The 16,150-nt window shown below is 41.3% G+C and overlaps 1 protein-coding gene across 1 annotated transcript in view; it reads right to left on the bottom strand.

The window, feature by feature from the left end:
* Positions 1 to 16,150, bottom strand: part of RLF (RLF zinc finger) — a 51,391-nt gene that overhangs the window by 22,435 nt on the left and 12,806 nt on the right. Inside the window, exon 4 of the mRNA XM_050909765.1 lies at positions 4,984 to 5,116. Within this exon, the coding sequence (XP_050765722.1) occupies positions 4,984 to 5,116 (133 nt within the window). The remainder of the gene's footprint in view (positions 1 to 4,983; positions 5,117 to 16,150) is intronic.

Here is a 16,150-nt window from a genome sequence, read left to right as displayed (position 1 = left end):
ACTCACTTTGCTGCCTATTCCTCAGAACAGTTGTTTTACCCTCAGAGTAATTTTGTACTCAATCCTAAATCTGTTATGTTTCCAAACAAGTCCATGAACAGATTTTCTTGTTCCTTCTCTTCCTAGACCTCCTGCTGTTGTCTGTTCTGTCCCAGTGTTCTACCAAGCATCTCAGGACTAAACCAGCTTGCTATAAATATAAACGCAAAGACACCTTGCAACCTTTCCCTCCTCCAAACGCTTTAGAGTAGTAAAGGGTCAGTGCAGTTTCAAACTCTACACATATCTAAAGGGCTCTCTTATCCCAGGACCAAAAAGTAAGGATAAGAGATTCCCCTCTCACCCAAAACACTTGCAGTATAAGATGAATTTAAGTTATACCACAATATTGTGAATAGAGCCTTTATAAAGCATGGATGGCACTAAGGCAGGAAAAGACACTGTGGTCACTATGAGAAATGTTAAAGAGAAACAGCATCTTGGGTTAGCATTTCCACTGAAAGTACATCTGGAACAGGACAACAGTGTGCTAAAGTGCAGTAAAGTATGTTAAATATGCCCAAATGACATTGAGGTCTGTATATTTTATAATAGCAGCGTGGTGGAGAGTTCTCCCAACTTTCCTACAAATCAACTCATGTCAATAGAGACACACCAAGATGTTGGTATTCATCTGCTGCACACAGCAACAAGCTCACCCTAACCTCTTTGTTCTTCCTGAATCATACCATTTGTCAAGCCAAAAAAAAAAAAAAAAAAAAAAAAAATCTTGGAATAAGAGTATCAAAGCTAGCTTCCTTAGGCACAGAAGAACGTTGGAGGTCAAGACTGCTGAACAGCATCTATTATGTTCACTTTGGGATGCTCATATCATTTAGTCATCTAAAAGGCATAAGCACCAATTATTTTTTTGTGGCCCTTTCCTCAAGCAAATATTCATGCCCAAAACAACCATCTTGAGCGAGCTGACAGTACAAAACAGTAACAACCACCCTAGACACATGGCAGTTTAATTTATTAACAGCCATAGAAGTAGAACCTAAGCTGCTATGAAACTTTTGCTGGAACAAATTTGGTAAGCCATATTTACAGTTGATGTCAGTTCCTTTTCAGGGCCAGTGCATTAATTAAAAAAAAATAAATTAAGAACTCTAATCAAGAGATACAAGAACATGTCACGTTTTCAGGATCTTTGATTCAAGTAAGCATCTGATTATCATGAACATGAACCACCAGTTCACAAAACAAAGCTCCAGCTGGGCACATTGAGCTACTCTCACATCTGGCCCCCAACAGCATAAACTAGGAATACTTTTCAGACATGCACCACAAAAAGCCAAAAACCATGAAATACAAGCTATTCAAAGAAACTAAGTTCTCAATGACTGAAATAGCATCCATTTACAACAATACTTCAGAATATACTCCGTGAAACTGTTGTTGTACTGAAGGATAAAATGGCAATTTGACTAAAACAACTGAAAAACATTGTGCTAGAGCTCCTTCTGCAGCCCTTATTCAACATGCCTAACGGCAGAACTGTCATCCCTGCTGTGACCTGTAGAAAGTGCATTTTGATTCCTGTTACTTCTATCAAATGGAGCCTGGTAGTCAGAAAAGAACATCACACCGATCGAAGAAGTGACACAAGTAAAAGAAGGAAGACAAACCTGGTAAGTAATCAGTGACTTATGATCTCCTATTACAGCTACAAGCATTTACTTGATATGATTCTGAAGGTAAAAAAGGATTAAGTTAATCCAGTAGACATCTAGAGACAGTTGCTTAATTCCAGCTCCAACCATGACCTACACAAGGCCAAAAGAGTAATTCCAGCTACCCAGACTTTCTGCAAGCCAAACAATATTACAGCAGCATCTGACTTCCTGGCGCAAAGAAAAGAAGGGACTGAGCAAAGAAATGGAAGTAAAACACAATCAACAAGATTTTACTAATCATAACACGTCGTAGAATACAGCTTCATGGATCAGTTGGTATTTCAGCAATAACTTCTGTAGTCACTGAATTACACTTGTCTGATGACATCAAGAAGATAAACCAGTTACATTAGCAGCACAATTTAGGAGTCAAAAGATTTTTCTGTGCCATAATTTGTTGGCACAGAGAGCAGGATTTCTTTAAGTTTTCATTTTGCCTTGCACCAGAGTGTAGGGTATACAGATGTGGCACATTCATCCTGCCTTCTGAGAAAAGAGTAAACTTTATGTATGCCCTCAATCTACTTCTCTCTTCCTGTAACATTTTAGAGTTTTATGACTCAGTGACTCACAATATGCATTATTTTGATTTCTTTGAAATATTAGTGAATAGCTGGCAACAATTACAGGAGACTGAATCCTATGCCCTACACCGTCCTCCCCAGCCTTATGTTCTCTCCTACAATCCCCTGCAAATCTTCAATACCTGTTCAACATGCTCTTCGTCTCCCAAGACGCTAACAAGAACAAAACCAACCAAATAAAAACCCCTCCACCCTCTGTAATGTAAGGGCACAGAATTATTTAACTACTGAAGCATTACTTTACAGTATTTGTAGCTATTAAATATCCCCATTCCCCCTCTCGCTATTTTCCCGTTTCCATTACTAATAAGGCCACTACTTTGATCTACCGCTTTCACAGTATTTGCTGCAAACCAGAACAGCAGGAAGAGGAGAGCACTCTCACGTGGTGCTCTCACTGTCTTTCTACACGTCGACAGATACCACACAAGCTCTACTACTACTAACTGTTCCCTGCATTGTCAGTTGAAAGCACTCAACCAATATCTAAAACATCTTGCTTTGATGCTAAGACCACACATTCAGATAGCTTGGAAAGCTCGTAGAAAGATCTTTTAGATATGTCTAAGCAGTTATGTTGCATGTCAACAGGCCACAAGGATGACACTTTTCTCAGTTTATCTGCTCTTCGATACCCTGAAAGCAAGCAAAAAACCAAACCAAACCAAGGTTTCCAAGATTGCCACAAAAGAAAGTCACTTGGTAAGAAATGACATTTTAGGCAGATATCTGGCTTCTTAGAACTGCCCTTTATTTAAAATATTTAACTCTTTACCTTACGATTTACTTGAGAAATCTTCCTTTGACAGACTGGTCTAACAAGGGATTCTGAAGTCACATTCAGACTGTTTAAGCATGCCTGTGGACTACTCCAGACTGTATGAGAATGCACTTGTGCAGTTACAAAATTTCCAGAAGAGTTCCAATGCATGTCCTGTTGCCTCTGCTGGCATCACATGAAAGAAACACCAGTGAGGACAACTCTTCTGGGCATGTATTCAGATCTAGCTAAACAGACAAATATGTACTAAATAAAGAACACTAAGAAATCAATAGTTTCAAGGTTGCCAAGTGACCTCAGAAATGGGAACCTCACTCAGCCCAATTCCACATGGTCAGAGATGTGTCAGTCAATCAGTTTATCAACAGAAACTTCAACTCAAACTAAAAGCCAAACGACTGAACAAACTAGTTCTATCCTATTACTGCTGAAGTCAAAAGGTAGTCTGAACCATGTCAAGGTCCTCCTGCACAAGCACAAAGAAATGTAGCAGCATTTGGTAATATAGCCATTGATAAAACCAGTCACGTGTGTAAGAAGCAAATTAATCTATAATGGAGTCCACACAGATACATATGAGGAAATCACTCCTACTGGAAGTCACACCAGTCCTTCAGAACAGCTCTCAGCTTGCCACAGGTAAAGGGAGTTTACAAAGCTAGCTAACCACTAGCCCTCACTAGTATACCACTCTCTGAGTAAGTGATTCTTGAATAGCTGAAGGTTTTCAGTAACACAGACCAATTTTGAAATGCAAGACCTTTTAAGTAGAAATACACTAAGAGCAGCAACCATGCAACTGGGTGGCTTAACAATACTATAAATGAAAGACTCCAAGACAGGACGTTAGTATGGAATGCAGTTCTTTTCAAGACATGTTGGAGATGGGATTAAATGCTGTTTGGAGTTCAGATGTTTCTGCCATACTATTGAATACCTGAAGTGAAGGCTAGCAAAGACTGCAGTCCACTCTTGGCTGTCTTTTTTTTTTAATGCTTTCTAGTACAGGGAAGCAACATATCCTCTCAATAACCTTAACGTGTTTCTCATTTATTTATGAAAAAGTACTAACTTAACACAACGCAAAGAGAGGCTACCCAAAGCCAGAAAGAAGGATTCTGCTACGGAAGAAAGCCTGACTTGAAATCCCTTTTTGTGCTCCTTTAATTTCTAAGAAAATATTTTAAGCCCTTCTTCCCCTCTATATTATTTTTAACTTTAGATTACCACTGAGGTAAACTGCAGTCTCATGTACTGTTAATGGAACAATTAAAAGAAACACCTGCAAGTACTTAATGGTAGCACTAATAGATATGAAAAAACGTCAGTGAGTAAAAGAAGAGAATTTAAGAGAAGACATTCAAAAATTACATAAAGTGATGCTAAAAACGCCTTTTCCCTCATGTCTCAACATTTGCTGATTCAAGATCTTATTTCCATAGTCTAAACACAATGAGCTTCCCAGCCCAAAGCTTAATAAAAGGAAACCTCCACACGCATCTTTTATGCCTCTGAAAGGTGTGGACATACACAATTCTGCCCTGTGAAGCATTCAGGAAAACATTTAAAAGCACAGAGTTATGAAGAATAAACCACCTCAGGGAGCAAAATTTCTGTATTTTTATGATGGAAAAAGAAATAATTCTTTTTAAACATGGAGTTTCAAAACATTCAAACTGATGGATAGTATAGCTCAAGCAGAGATGCATTAGCAAGGACACATTACTCAGTGCCAGTGAGACAGTTTCATCATAAATATCGTTTAGCAACATACAAATACTACTGCACAACGCAATTTAAAATACAACTCTCTTCTGACTTCAAATCACTGGTTCCCCACCAAAACTCCACCAAGTAATTTCTTAATAACCACTTATCATCTCTAAAATCATATTCTTACCTTCCTCAGTTTCTACTGGTTGCTGGGATAGAATTTTAAGAAGAACTGGATTTTTCCATACTCCTTCCCTTGTGATATCCACCAATATTTGGAGGTTGTTATTCCCAAATTCCAGTAAAGCATCATGTGAATCCTATAAAATGAAAAAAGGGAAAAAAAAATCATTAAAAGTCTTTGCTAAAAATTAAACCAACGTAATTTCACATTACCTGTCCTAATATTTGACTGTATTCTCATAGTTTCACACCATTCTTCAAAGTTATTACTGTTTTGACATGTTTGCATTGGGATTTTAACAGTACAACGTCCTTTCACTTCTCTAATCCTACAGCAAAACTTCCCAATTTTGAAGTACTGAAAGTTAACTGAAATGGCTTAACTCAAAAAGCCTATTCTGCAGTTGTAACTCTTCTGCAATTTTTATGTTTCTCCATGTACACATGTACATATAAATAAAATTACAAAAATTGTTGTATAAAAGACAAAGGATGATTTTATATCAAAGCATTTAGTGCCATTTAAGAAAACAGAATGAAGACTATAGTTTTCAAAATGAATAACAAAATGCCAAGAGTGTAAAATTTTACATTTAGTGTTAACATGAGTGAGATGGGCCAATCAATTCACTTCTCTGAGTATTATTAAAGCTGCCACTCACTAGTCTGAGGAAAAGGGGGGGGGTGGGGGGGAACATTCTTAAGCTACATAAGCAGCAGTGCAATGGGAGAGGCTCAGAAAGGACTCCTATCTACGAAAAGGGTGAGGCTGGGGTCATATGAAGATGCAGGTTTCCTGGTGGTTAGAGATGCAAGACATCTCAGGGAACTTAAGAGAAAGCAGAGCACAATATACACAGCAGAGACTTCTGTACAACACTCACAATCCAGACCAAACTGGATCATGAATAATTTCCTTTATTAAGATGAAAACATCCTTCTACTGGATATAGATACACCATTTCCTTAGAAACTAATCCATGTCCAGTGCATTTACTCTAAGATCCAGGGATTTCTGATCCTGACAGTTTTGATGCTGTGAAGGCTGACCCAGAGACCCTCCACACTGAACAGGTCTCCAGCTGAAGTTCATCCACCAAACTGTATACAGAGCACAAGGCCCTACCACTTTTAATTCTGGAAATCTGAGGAGTGAAGGAGGGAAGAAAAAAAAAAAAAGAGATGTTACACATGGAAAGAAGTCTAGAGTCTAACACAGAAGAAAAAGCAACTGGAAACAGATTCCAGCACTTAATGTCCCTAGCAGGAAAACTGATGTAGGGTGACTTGCACTGAAAAAATTAAGATATCACCATGCAGAATTTCCTAACGCTGACAAATTGAAGCCAACTAACTGTACACAGTTTGTGGCTGCATGTTCAGTAAAAATGCTTCTCACATCAGTCACAACACATCTTAAGTTTAAGAATTAGTTTGATATGTGACAATGTCCCCTAGTTCTAGTGAGCTGTGTTTTAAGTTGGCAGTACTTTTAACACTATTATTAACCTCACGTTTGCTTTCGATAGCCTCTGTTGTATCCTCTATATATACCAGAATCAATTCCATGTTCTGAATTATCAGAATTAAATGGGGCTAATGCTATGACCACCGGGAATACCACAGTAACCAAAGGGCCTTGTATCGTGGGCTGTCAAAAAGAGAAGCTGCCAAGGCTTGTCCTCAGACTATCACCACATGCTGCTCACACACCTGGACACCAATCACACCACACATCCAGAGTAAACACAAGGCTCTGGGGGCCGAGCTGAAGGACACAAGCATCCATCTGGTTTTCTTCAGTTTGCTGAGGAAAATATAAGACTGAAAGCAAAATGAAGGCCAAGGAAAGTGTGAGAACAGCTCAATAGGACAGGGCATCAAGTAACAGAGGACACTGAAGAGGCTAAGGTACTCAATAACTTTGCCTCAACTTTTTCAAGGTCTGCACTCTGGCTTTCCTGGTCCCTATGACTAGTGGCAAAGTTGGGGGCGGGGAACAGGTATGAAGCAGCACAATAGAGGAGATATTAAGACAATCATGTTAGCATCCATGGGACCAAACAGAAGCCAAGGGTGTCAGCGGAGATCATGGATGTCACTGCAAGACCTATACGAGCTCTGAAAGGTCATGGCCACTGGGGGAAGGTTCCTGGTGACTGGAAGAAACCACCATGCCTATTTTCAAGACCAAGGGGAGGAGACCCTGGGGAACTACAGGCCAGTCAGCATAACCTGTCCCCAGAAAGACTATGGGGCAAATTCTCCTGGAAACCACATCCAGGCACCTGAAGAACAAAAATGTGACTGGAGACACCCAGGATTTGCCAAGTACAAGTCACATTTTATCAACCTGACTACCTTCTGTGATGAGATAACAGGCTACAGACGACATTAGAGCAGTCAGACTTAGCAAGGCTTCTGACAGTCTCCCATAGTATCTTTAAAACCAAATTGTTAAAATATGGAAGAGTGGACAATAATGCAGGTGGAAAAATCAGCTCAACTGCCAGGCTCGGAAGGCTTGTGACCAATTGTACAAAAAACAACTGGCAGCTGTCTCCTGGTAGCACTTCTCAGGGGTCAACACTGAACTGATACTTTTAACATCTTTATTGTCTGAATAATGGGACAAAGCACATTCTCTGCCAGTCCACAGCTCATACAGAACTTGGGAGAGCAGCTGACACTGGAGTGCAGGGCTGTCTTTCAGAAAGACATTCAACAGGCTGCACAACATCACTGACAGGGACTCACTCAAGATCAACACAGGCAAATGCAAAGTGCTGCACCTGGCACAATCCCAAGCATCAGGAGAGGCTGGTGACCAGCTGGCTAGGTTCCAGTTTGGCTCAACAGGCCTCTAGGGTCTGTAATTTAAGTGTAGGTCAGCAGTCAGCCCTTACTGCAAACAAGGCAAACTATCCTGAACAGTTTCAGAGCATAAACAGAAGGTCGGTGAAGCGTTTATTCCCCTCTGTTTGGTACTTTTGAGACTGCGCTGGAGTACAACACTCCGTTTGCGGCTGTCCTGTACAACTCATTTGCCATAGTAGAACAAGTCCAGCAAAGGCCACCAGAGGGCCTATACAATCTTCGGAAGAGAGGGTGAAGAGGGAAATTTTAGAGCTGTCTTTATCTTTGCTATACGCCCCAGTAGGTAGTTGCAGCTGGACTCTTCTTTCTGTCTAGTGAGTGAGTCAACAGACAAGTCACATAAAGGGAAATTCTGTAAAGTGTGTGTGTGGGAAGTGTATCAACGTTTAAATAACCTCACTTTAAAAGGACTACTCAAAGTTTGTGCAATCTCCATTCTTAGAGACACTTAAAACTTGGTGGGGCAGGACCCTAAGCAACCTGATTCAAGATAGCCCTTATTCTGAGTGAAGAGGTGGATCAGATAACTTGAGCTACCTTCCAGCTCCAGCTACCTCATGACTCTTTCTACAATAGACACCTTCAGAGGGCTGCATATTCAATGCATTTACTAGACATACTGAAAGCACACTTAGTGGGAGTCACTAGTTCTGCCCTATGCTCGCTCTTCTCTGACTGCAAGAAGAAAACCAAACTGCACCAGAAGTGAGTGAAAAAGCACACATTAGGAGTTCTTTCCAAACGCAGAACTATAGTGCAGACTTCCACCTTCTAAGGAGCACCAAAGTTAAAAGCCTCATAGCTGAATGCAACAATCAAGCAGTTTTGATAACTTTAACCATCTCATCTTCCTTAGCAATACCCAAGATTTTCTGTAAATATTGCCCCAACTTTGATTTTATTTTTAGGTAACTGCTGTAACTGTGTTCTAACTCTTAGCTCCTAGCATACTTGCTAACTAAAATCAATTACTAAAGACTAAGTTACTTCTAAAAATTATTATAAAGGCAGTAAAACTAGCAAGTCAGCTATAGGTAAGACCACTTCAAAATCAGTTGTTGGTATCAGTAGAAGAGCTGGTGCTAATTTGCAGATCCAAAGATAGCCAAGTATGAGGCTTACAATGATTCATTTCTGGCCTTGAGCCTGAAATATTACTCACAAGGTCAAAGGAAAAACAAACAAAAAAAATTTGGAGTGTCACAGCTGCACCCTGAAGATGCAAGTGACTTTATATATCCTTAACCAGAGCTCAAACTGCTCTTAACTAACAGCATTGAGAGACTAATACATGAGCGACAACACACAAAGGTTTCAGGCCATATTTAAGCATTTGAAAACATCACTTAAGCAATCTTTATGCTCACACAGCTGTTCCTCCTCTCAAGTCTTTCCTTCCTGTGCAAGCTGGATCAGGAAACCAAATTCAGCAGAAAGAGCCTCAGGGGAGGAGTGGGGTTTTTTGTTTTTAAAAATGAAAGCAGGATCAGTTCCCCACTTCACACACAGCTAAATGGCATGCCAGTAGAATCAGGCAGGTGAATAACAGACTTAATGCTTAAGTCAGTGCTGCTGCCAAAAGATGCTCAAGTTATAGCCTCAGGACAGCTTTAAAAAATGTCAGTGGAAAACAAACTGATCTAAATCTATATCTATGAAGTATGCAACCACAGACCAGAGTTTCCGTAAGTGGCAGTTATGATCATATAGGAAGTCTATGTATATCATCTTATCCTCAGACTTGGATGATTAAGAAAACAATTACGGGTGTGCAGGTAGAAGGGATACTGTATCTTACCCACAAAATAAACACAAGCCCATTTTGACAACCTCTACTTTTGACCTTTCTCAACTGTATGGCACCATGCATTAAGTCTTTTCAATACAATAGGTTGCCAGACCACCCATTGTGCATTCCTCTCCCATATACTAACATTACAGCTTTAACCTGTATCAGTCTCAAGTGAAGATCAGGTCATAGATCAGGTCAAAGACTAAGTCCAAAAAACCATCAGCATTTAACAGCCTATGACTTTGAATTTCACCTGGAAGACTGAACTCAGTGAGCTTCACTGGGCTACAGCACTCTGCGACAGCATTCCGCACATGTTATGCCTTGGAAAAAGGTGGAACTGACTAGCAAAGCCCTTCCAATCAGTTTGTATCAAATAAAGGCAAGAAGTGCCAGGTTCCTCACAGTTATGACTTCTAAGAGGAGAAAGGACACCACATCTTTTAAACATCATGTTTTCTTGAAGAAAAACAACGGCCAAATCAGAAGAATTCTCGTTATCAGAAGACCTTTGGTAATCAGCCTACATTTCCTTTGAGGGTATCGTTTGTATGTTCAGATTCTTCACAAAGAGCTTCAACGAAGCATTAATAATCAATAAAAATTTAACAATTTTACTGCAAGTCTTGAGAATGTATGCTATTTCCTGGCATCATTTGAATAAAAGGATGCAACTCAGACATTCCCAGCTCTTACTGTTGAGAAATAGTTTAACAAACATGAGACAAAGAATCATCTCTTAAATTACCAGTGCTTTACTGTACTTAAATGTACTGCAAGAGACATAGCTTTAGGAAGCCATGGAGAGCTCTCAGCACATATTACATACAGTGGTGTCACCCAAATATCTGTTCCAGCAACTCCAAGATTTTTATCAGTGAAGAAGATTGAACTACAAACAGGATTTTCAGCTCCGCACAGTTCTGAAAGGCAAAGGAAAACACCAACTCCTGATTGTATGAACCCATCCTCTCTGCTGACAGGACAGGGTTATACCCATCCTGGCCCCCGCAACCACTCGCCAACCAACAAGTGCCACAGACCATACAAGCAGATTTTGTAATGGCACATTACACTAGCTGAGATTCATTGCCTCTTAGTGATACTTATCCCAAGTCCCTCTGCTACTGGGTTGCGTGTTCTGAGGAGCTAGAAGCCACTGCCTCAGAGAAAGACAGAATAGGCCATTTACCTGCTGCCACCGCTGGAATGTCGTAGCTGACAAAAAAAAAAAAATTATCATACAACTTGGACAAGGATGAGGTACTACTACTGAGAAGACTGCTATCCATCAGATCATGACATTCTGTGATCCAGACATCCAATGTAAACAGCGTTTTCCCAACAGCAACTCTTCCCTAATCTGAGGGCTTCAGGATGCAGTACAGAGCTAGCAGAGCCCAGTTCAGTTATGAGGATCATTCACATTTCAGCACCTTTGCACTAAGGGCTGAAAGAACAACCTTAGAAGGTGAGAAAGAAGGGGCCTATTATACAAGTCAACTGATTTGCTGAGTCAGCACTGTTTGATATTCAGGGTATCAATACTGAAATACCAAATATGAAATTCACCAATGTATGTAGCATAAGTAACTAACTACTGACAATACACTCCACTTCTATTCTAGATGGTTAGCTGAACCTTTCCTTATTGAACCTACTGAAGAATATAAGGCTAATTAATGGAAATATTTATGAAAATCTACTATGAATACTTCAAAAGTCTTTGAAGAAATCTAATGCAAAATTTAAGTATATCATAGAATCGTTTAGGTTGGAAAAGACCTTTAAGATCATCAAGTCCAACCGTTAACCTCACACTGCCAAGTCCACCACTAAACCATGTCCCTAAGTGCCACATCTACACGTCTTTTCAATACCTCCAGGGATGGTGACTCCACCACTTCCCTCGGCAGCCTGTTCCAATGCTTGACAACCCTTTCGGTGAAGAAATTTTTCCCTATATCCAATCTAAACCTCCCCTGGCACAACTTGAGCCCATTTCCTCTTGTCCTATCACTTGTTACTTGGGAAAAGAGACCAACCCCCACCTCGCTACAGCCTCCTTTCAGGTAGCTGTAGAGAGCGAGAAGGTCTCCCCTCAGCCTCCTTTCCTCCAGACTAAACAACCCCAGTTCCCTCAGCCGCTCCTCATAAGACTTGTTCTCCAGACCCTTCACCAGCTTCATTGCCCTTCTTTGGACACGCTCCAGCACCTCAGTGTCTTTCTTGTAGTGAGGGGCCCAAAACTGAACACAGTATTCGAGGTGCGGCCTCACCAGGGCCAAGTACAGGGGGATGATCACATCCCTAGTCCTGCTGGCCACGCTATTTCTGATACAAGCCAGGATGGTATTGGCCTTCTTGGCCACCTGGGCACTCTGCCGGCTCATGTTCAGCCGACTGTCGACCAACACCCCCAGGTCCTTTTCCGCCGGGCAGCTTTCCAGCCACTCTTCCCCAAGCCTGTAGCGTTGCATGGGGTTGTTGTGACCCAAGTGCAGGACCCAACACTGAGCCTTGCTGAACCTCATACAATTGGCCTGGGCCCATGGATCCAGCCTGTCCAGATCCCTCTGCAGAGCCTTCCTACCCTCAAGCAGATCAACACTCCCGCCCAACTTGGTGGTGTCTGCAAACTTACTGAGGGTGCACTCGATCTCCTTGTCCAGATGACTGATAAACATATTAAACAGAACTGGCCCCAATACTGAGCCCTGCGGAACACCACTTGTGACCAGCCGCCAACTGGATTGAACTCCATTCACCACAACTCTTTGGGCCCAGCCATCCAGCCAGTCTTTTACCCAGCGAAGAGTATGCCCGTCCAAGCCACGAGCAGCCTGTTTCTCCAGAAGAAGTTAGGACACCACCATAAACAGATCTTGAAGAGAGGGACACAAAGCATTTCATTCTAAATGAAGTCAGGAAAGGATAATATAGTAAGAGCCTATGGATAAAGAGAAAATACAATCCTTGGAACAGTTTACGAAGATACCAGGATTTTTCTAGTCCTGGCAATTTAAAGTGATCAGCAAGTACTACAATGTCACAAAAGTTTTCATTTTATAATCACCCTCAATACACAACTTTTCTAAAGAAAGCATTCATGCTCTTTGTAAGGCTTGAAGGGAACCCTGTTCCACAATCCATATTCAATTCCCATGACAATACATCTCTACTCCTACTAAAGCCATCTTTGAATGCACTGTTTTATCTTCCACAACTGGCCAGATCACATCCATCCCCACAGTACCTCCCCACTGAGGTCCTCTCCCAGATTAATTGAGCCTACCTGTATCAAGAGCCCTGTTGTAATTCTGCCCCAATACTTTCACTTGTATTTTACAGCATTTCCCTGCATCCTTTTGCCTGCTGCCACTGTATAAAATCTGTGCTGAGACTCCTGCCATACAATCTCACATCTTCTGTTCATTTCACACAGGCTGCCTCTGGTCTTGCTTAGAGACAAGGAAAACTGGACTCATGGTAGACTGCAGGGCATAACTACTGTTATTTAGGATGAAGGAACAAACAGGTTCAGACACCAAACAAAGCTTTTGATACCATTTTATATCTGGACACCAGTGACACTCCACTTTCAGCTTTAGAACAGTCCCTACACCTTGCTGCTTTGAAATGCAAGCCCTTACCTTTTTCACTCCTGGGATGAAAATTTATTTGAAGTTTCACTAACTCTCACTACCTGTGCAGATTGTTATAGAGCAACAATTACAGAAGGCAGACCTAAAGGAAATACCTCTGTCCCACATCTGCTGCAACCACCCGTTACATTTGGAGTTATATTCCTCATCAGCCACACTTGCCCCTTTTGTTAGGAAAGGAATAACCACATTCACATCTGTCTACTTGCTAATATATAATTTTGCAGTGCTTTTCTACTGGATTTGCCTGGAGACTGGCACATTAACAAGGTCACAGGCTTTAAACCTACAAGTCCTCACATGAGAGCCTATGAGATTCCTGTCTAAAGGTCTATACTGTCCTCTGTATGACTGCATACTCCTTCTCTGTTACTCTCTTCTCTGATGAAGAGTGGGTTCCTACTGTATTCCAGGGCAGGGTACAAATGTTCTGATTCTCATATTTCTGCAAGAGTGCTACTTCAAAATCTCATTAGAAGCACCTGTTTGCAAAAGTCCACAAACCTCTTCAGCAAGGTTTCAGAGTACTACCGTGTTTAATAAGCTTTGCCCAAATCTTTTACTATCTGAACTATGGGGAGCATTAGATGAGTGCTAAACTTGGAAGCCACAGTTTCAAAAAGTCAGTACAAAAGCCAAGTATATTACTACACCTGGCAGCAGCACATCTTGAATTTTCCCTTAGTTCTAAAAGTTAACATGAGAGATCTGGGCTTGTGTCACCCTTCTACCTCTGGAATTTAATAGTTTCTTTCCAACATATTCAGCCTGAATAAAGCCATCTCATCTGACTAAAAACTTGCTCTCTATTGACAGAAGTATCAAAGCTCGATCACTTGCTTCAGAAACCTAGAAACGCACAGGCTGGTTACTGATTCTCCTTGGTAACAAGAATTCTCATTGCAGATCCCTCCAGTTAAAAGCTAGTAATTCTTAGAGCTGCTTTATACCTCTGCTATAATGGGAAAAAGCCTGTATATGCCCTCCCATACTCTGAATACGAGAGAACATCTTGTTTCAGATCTAGGCCATCTCAGTTAGAAACTTATTATATGCCTTTTAGTGTATGATAAGCTCATAAGGCTTAGGGGAGACCTTATCACCATGTTCCAGTATTTAAAGGGTGGCTACAAAGAAGATGGAGACTCCCTTTTTACCAGGAGTCACATGGAAAAGACGAGGGGTAATGGGTACAAGTTACTCCTGGGGAGATTCCGATTGGACACAAGAGAAAAATTTTTCACAATCAGAACAATCAGCCATTGGAATAATCTCCCCAGGGAAGTGGTGGATTCCCCAACACTGGACACTTTTAAGATTCAGCTGGACAGGGTGCTGGGCCATCTTGTCTAGACCATGCTTTTGCCACGAAAGGTTGGACCAGATGATCCTTGAGGTCCCTTCCAATTTGGTATTCTGTGATTCACTCCTCTTTATCCAATGATGAGTGGATTAGTGAATTTAAGAGCTACCTTTGAAACAGTAAGTTTCAACTTCTTCCATCAGCCCTAACACAAAAGATGAACCTGTGGCTGACCACCCTTATTTGTGGCATCCCCACAAATGAATGGGTTGGGAGCACAGACCTAGCATCTGCAACACCATGGCTAATAGCTACAGACTACGCGTAATAGATGGCATAGCCAGGTATTGTCAAAATAAACTGACGTACCTTCAAACTTGGTTCTGGAGTGCTGCAATGTCCACTATGATCTGCCATAGTCACTAAGGGAGTCACAGGACTTACATACCAGCACTCAAAATAAAGGACAAATCTTTGATGCCACTAAGGCCATAGGATTTAAACTGTACCTACTGCTCTTCTTTCTACTACCAAGTACATGGCACACCCAACTGTTTTTAGGGTTGCCACGATAGTAAGTATTCCATGGTATTTCAGGAAAAGGAGGTCTGCCCACACTTGAAGTCACCAGCCACAGACCACTTCTGTCCCTTCCACTACTAGGAGGACTACAAAGCTCTACTAGTCTGTTTCTCTCAGTTTAAAGTGCCAGGTTTATTCACCTTCAGTCTACTGAAGAGTTTCTGCACCTGCAATTTCCCTAACCGCAGGTGAAACAAAAGTAGAAGCTCCTTCAGAACCTCTACACTTGCATCTTCAGAGCTACTGAAGCAGCAGCAGCAGCCAAGCCTCAGGGACTGAGGAAATCCCCAGTCATACGGGTATAAGGTCTTGTGGTAAGGTCTGCACAAGGACAGCTGCAAGGTCTAAGTTCACTTCATTCCAATTACTTCCCACCAAAGTCTTCACTTCAGTAACTTATAACTGATATTAGCTTCCAACTTCATCAGTCACAGTTAAAGCCAGAATAGGCAATAGCAGCAACAGATCAGTCCCTGGTCCTGGAAGGACACAAGTCCTTGCAGACAGCTAGGTACTACTTCTAGACTAAAACCCTGAAAACATCTCTTCCTCCTACATAGTCTACAGTAGCCATCTTCACTTGAGTGCAGGAATAGTAGTATTATGAGCTTGTTTCAGCACCACCTCAGAACAAACACTTCTAGGAACCACCTGGACTAAAGACCTGTCCTACTATTTTCATCCCTCTCAAATCAGATATATACACTAACTTGTCACTCAGATACCCACAAAAGCTTTTTCAGTCATCTTCAAAGTAATACTTCAGAGCTATCACTCCATCTAACTCAGTCTTTCTCTCACACAAACCATTAGACAGATCAAGACTTGCTACAGTTCTCTTGCTGCAGTTGCCATTGATTGTGTAGTTATAAATTTGCTGTTGGGCCTAAGGCTGCCAATACTGCTGATGCAGTTAGTCTTTTGCTGCTCAGAAATTCTTGCTGCCTAGATA

Source organism: Gymnogyps californianus, chromosome 22 (genome assembly GCF_018139145.2).
Source record: "Gymnogyps californianus isolate 813 chromosome 22, ASM1813914v2, whole genome shotgun sequence".
Classification (NCBI taxonomy): Eukaryota; Metazoa; Chordata; class Aves; order Accipitriformes; family Cathartidae; genus Gymnogyps; species Gymnogyps californianus.
This window is presented reverse-complemented; position numbering and strand designations above follow the sequence as displayed.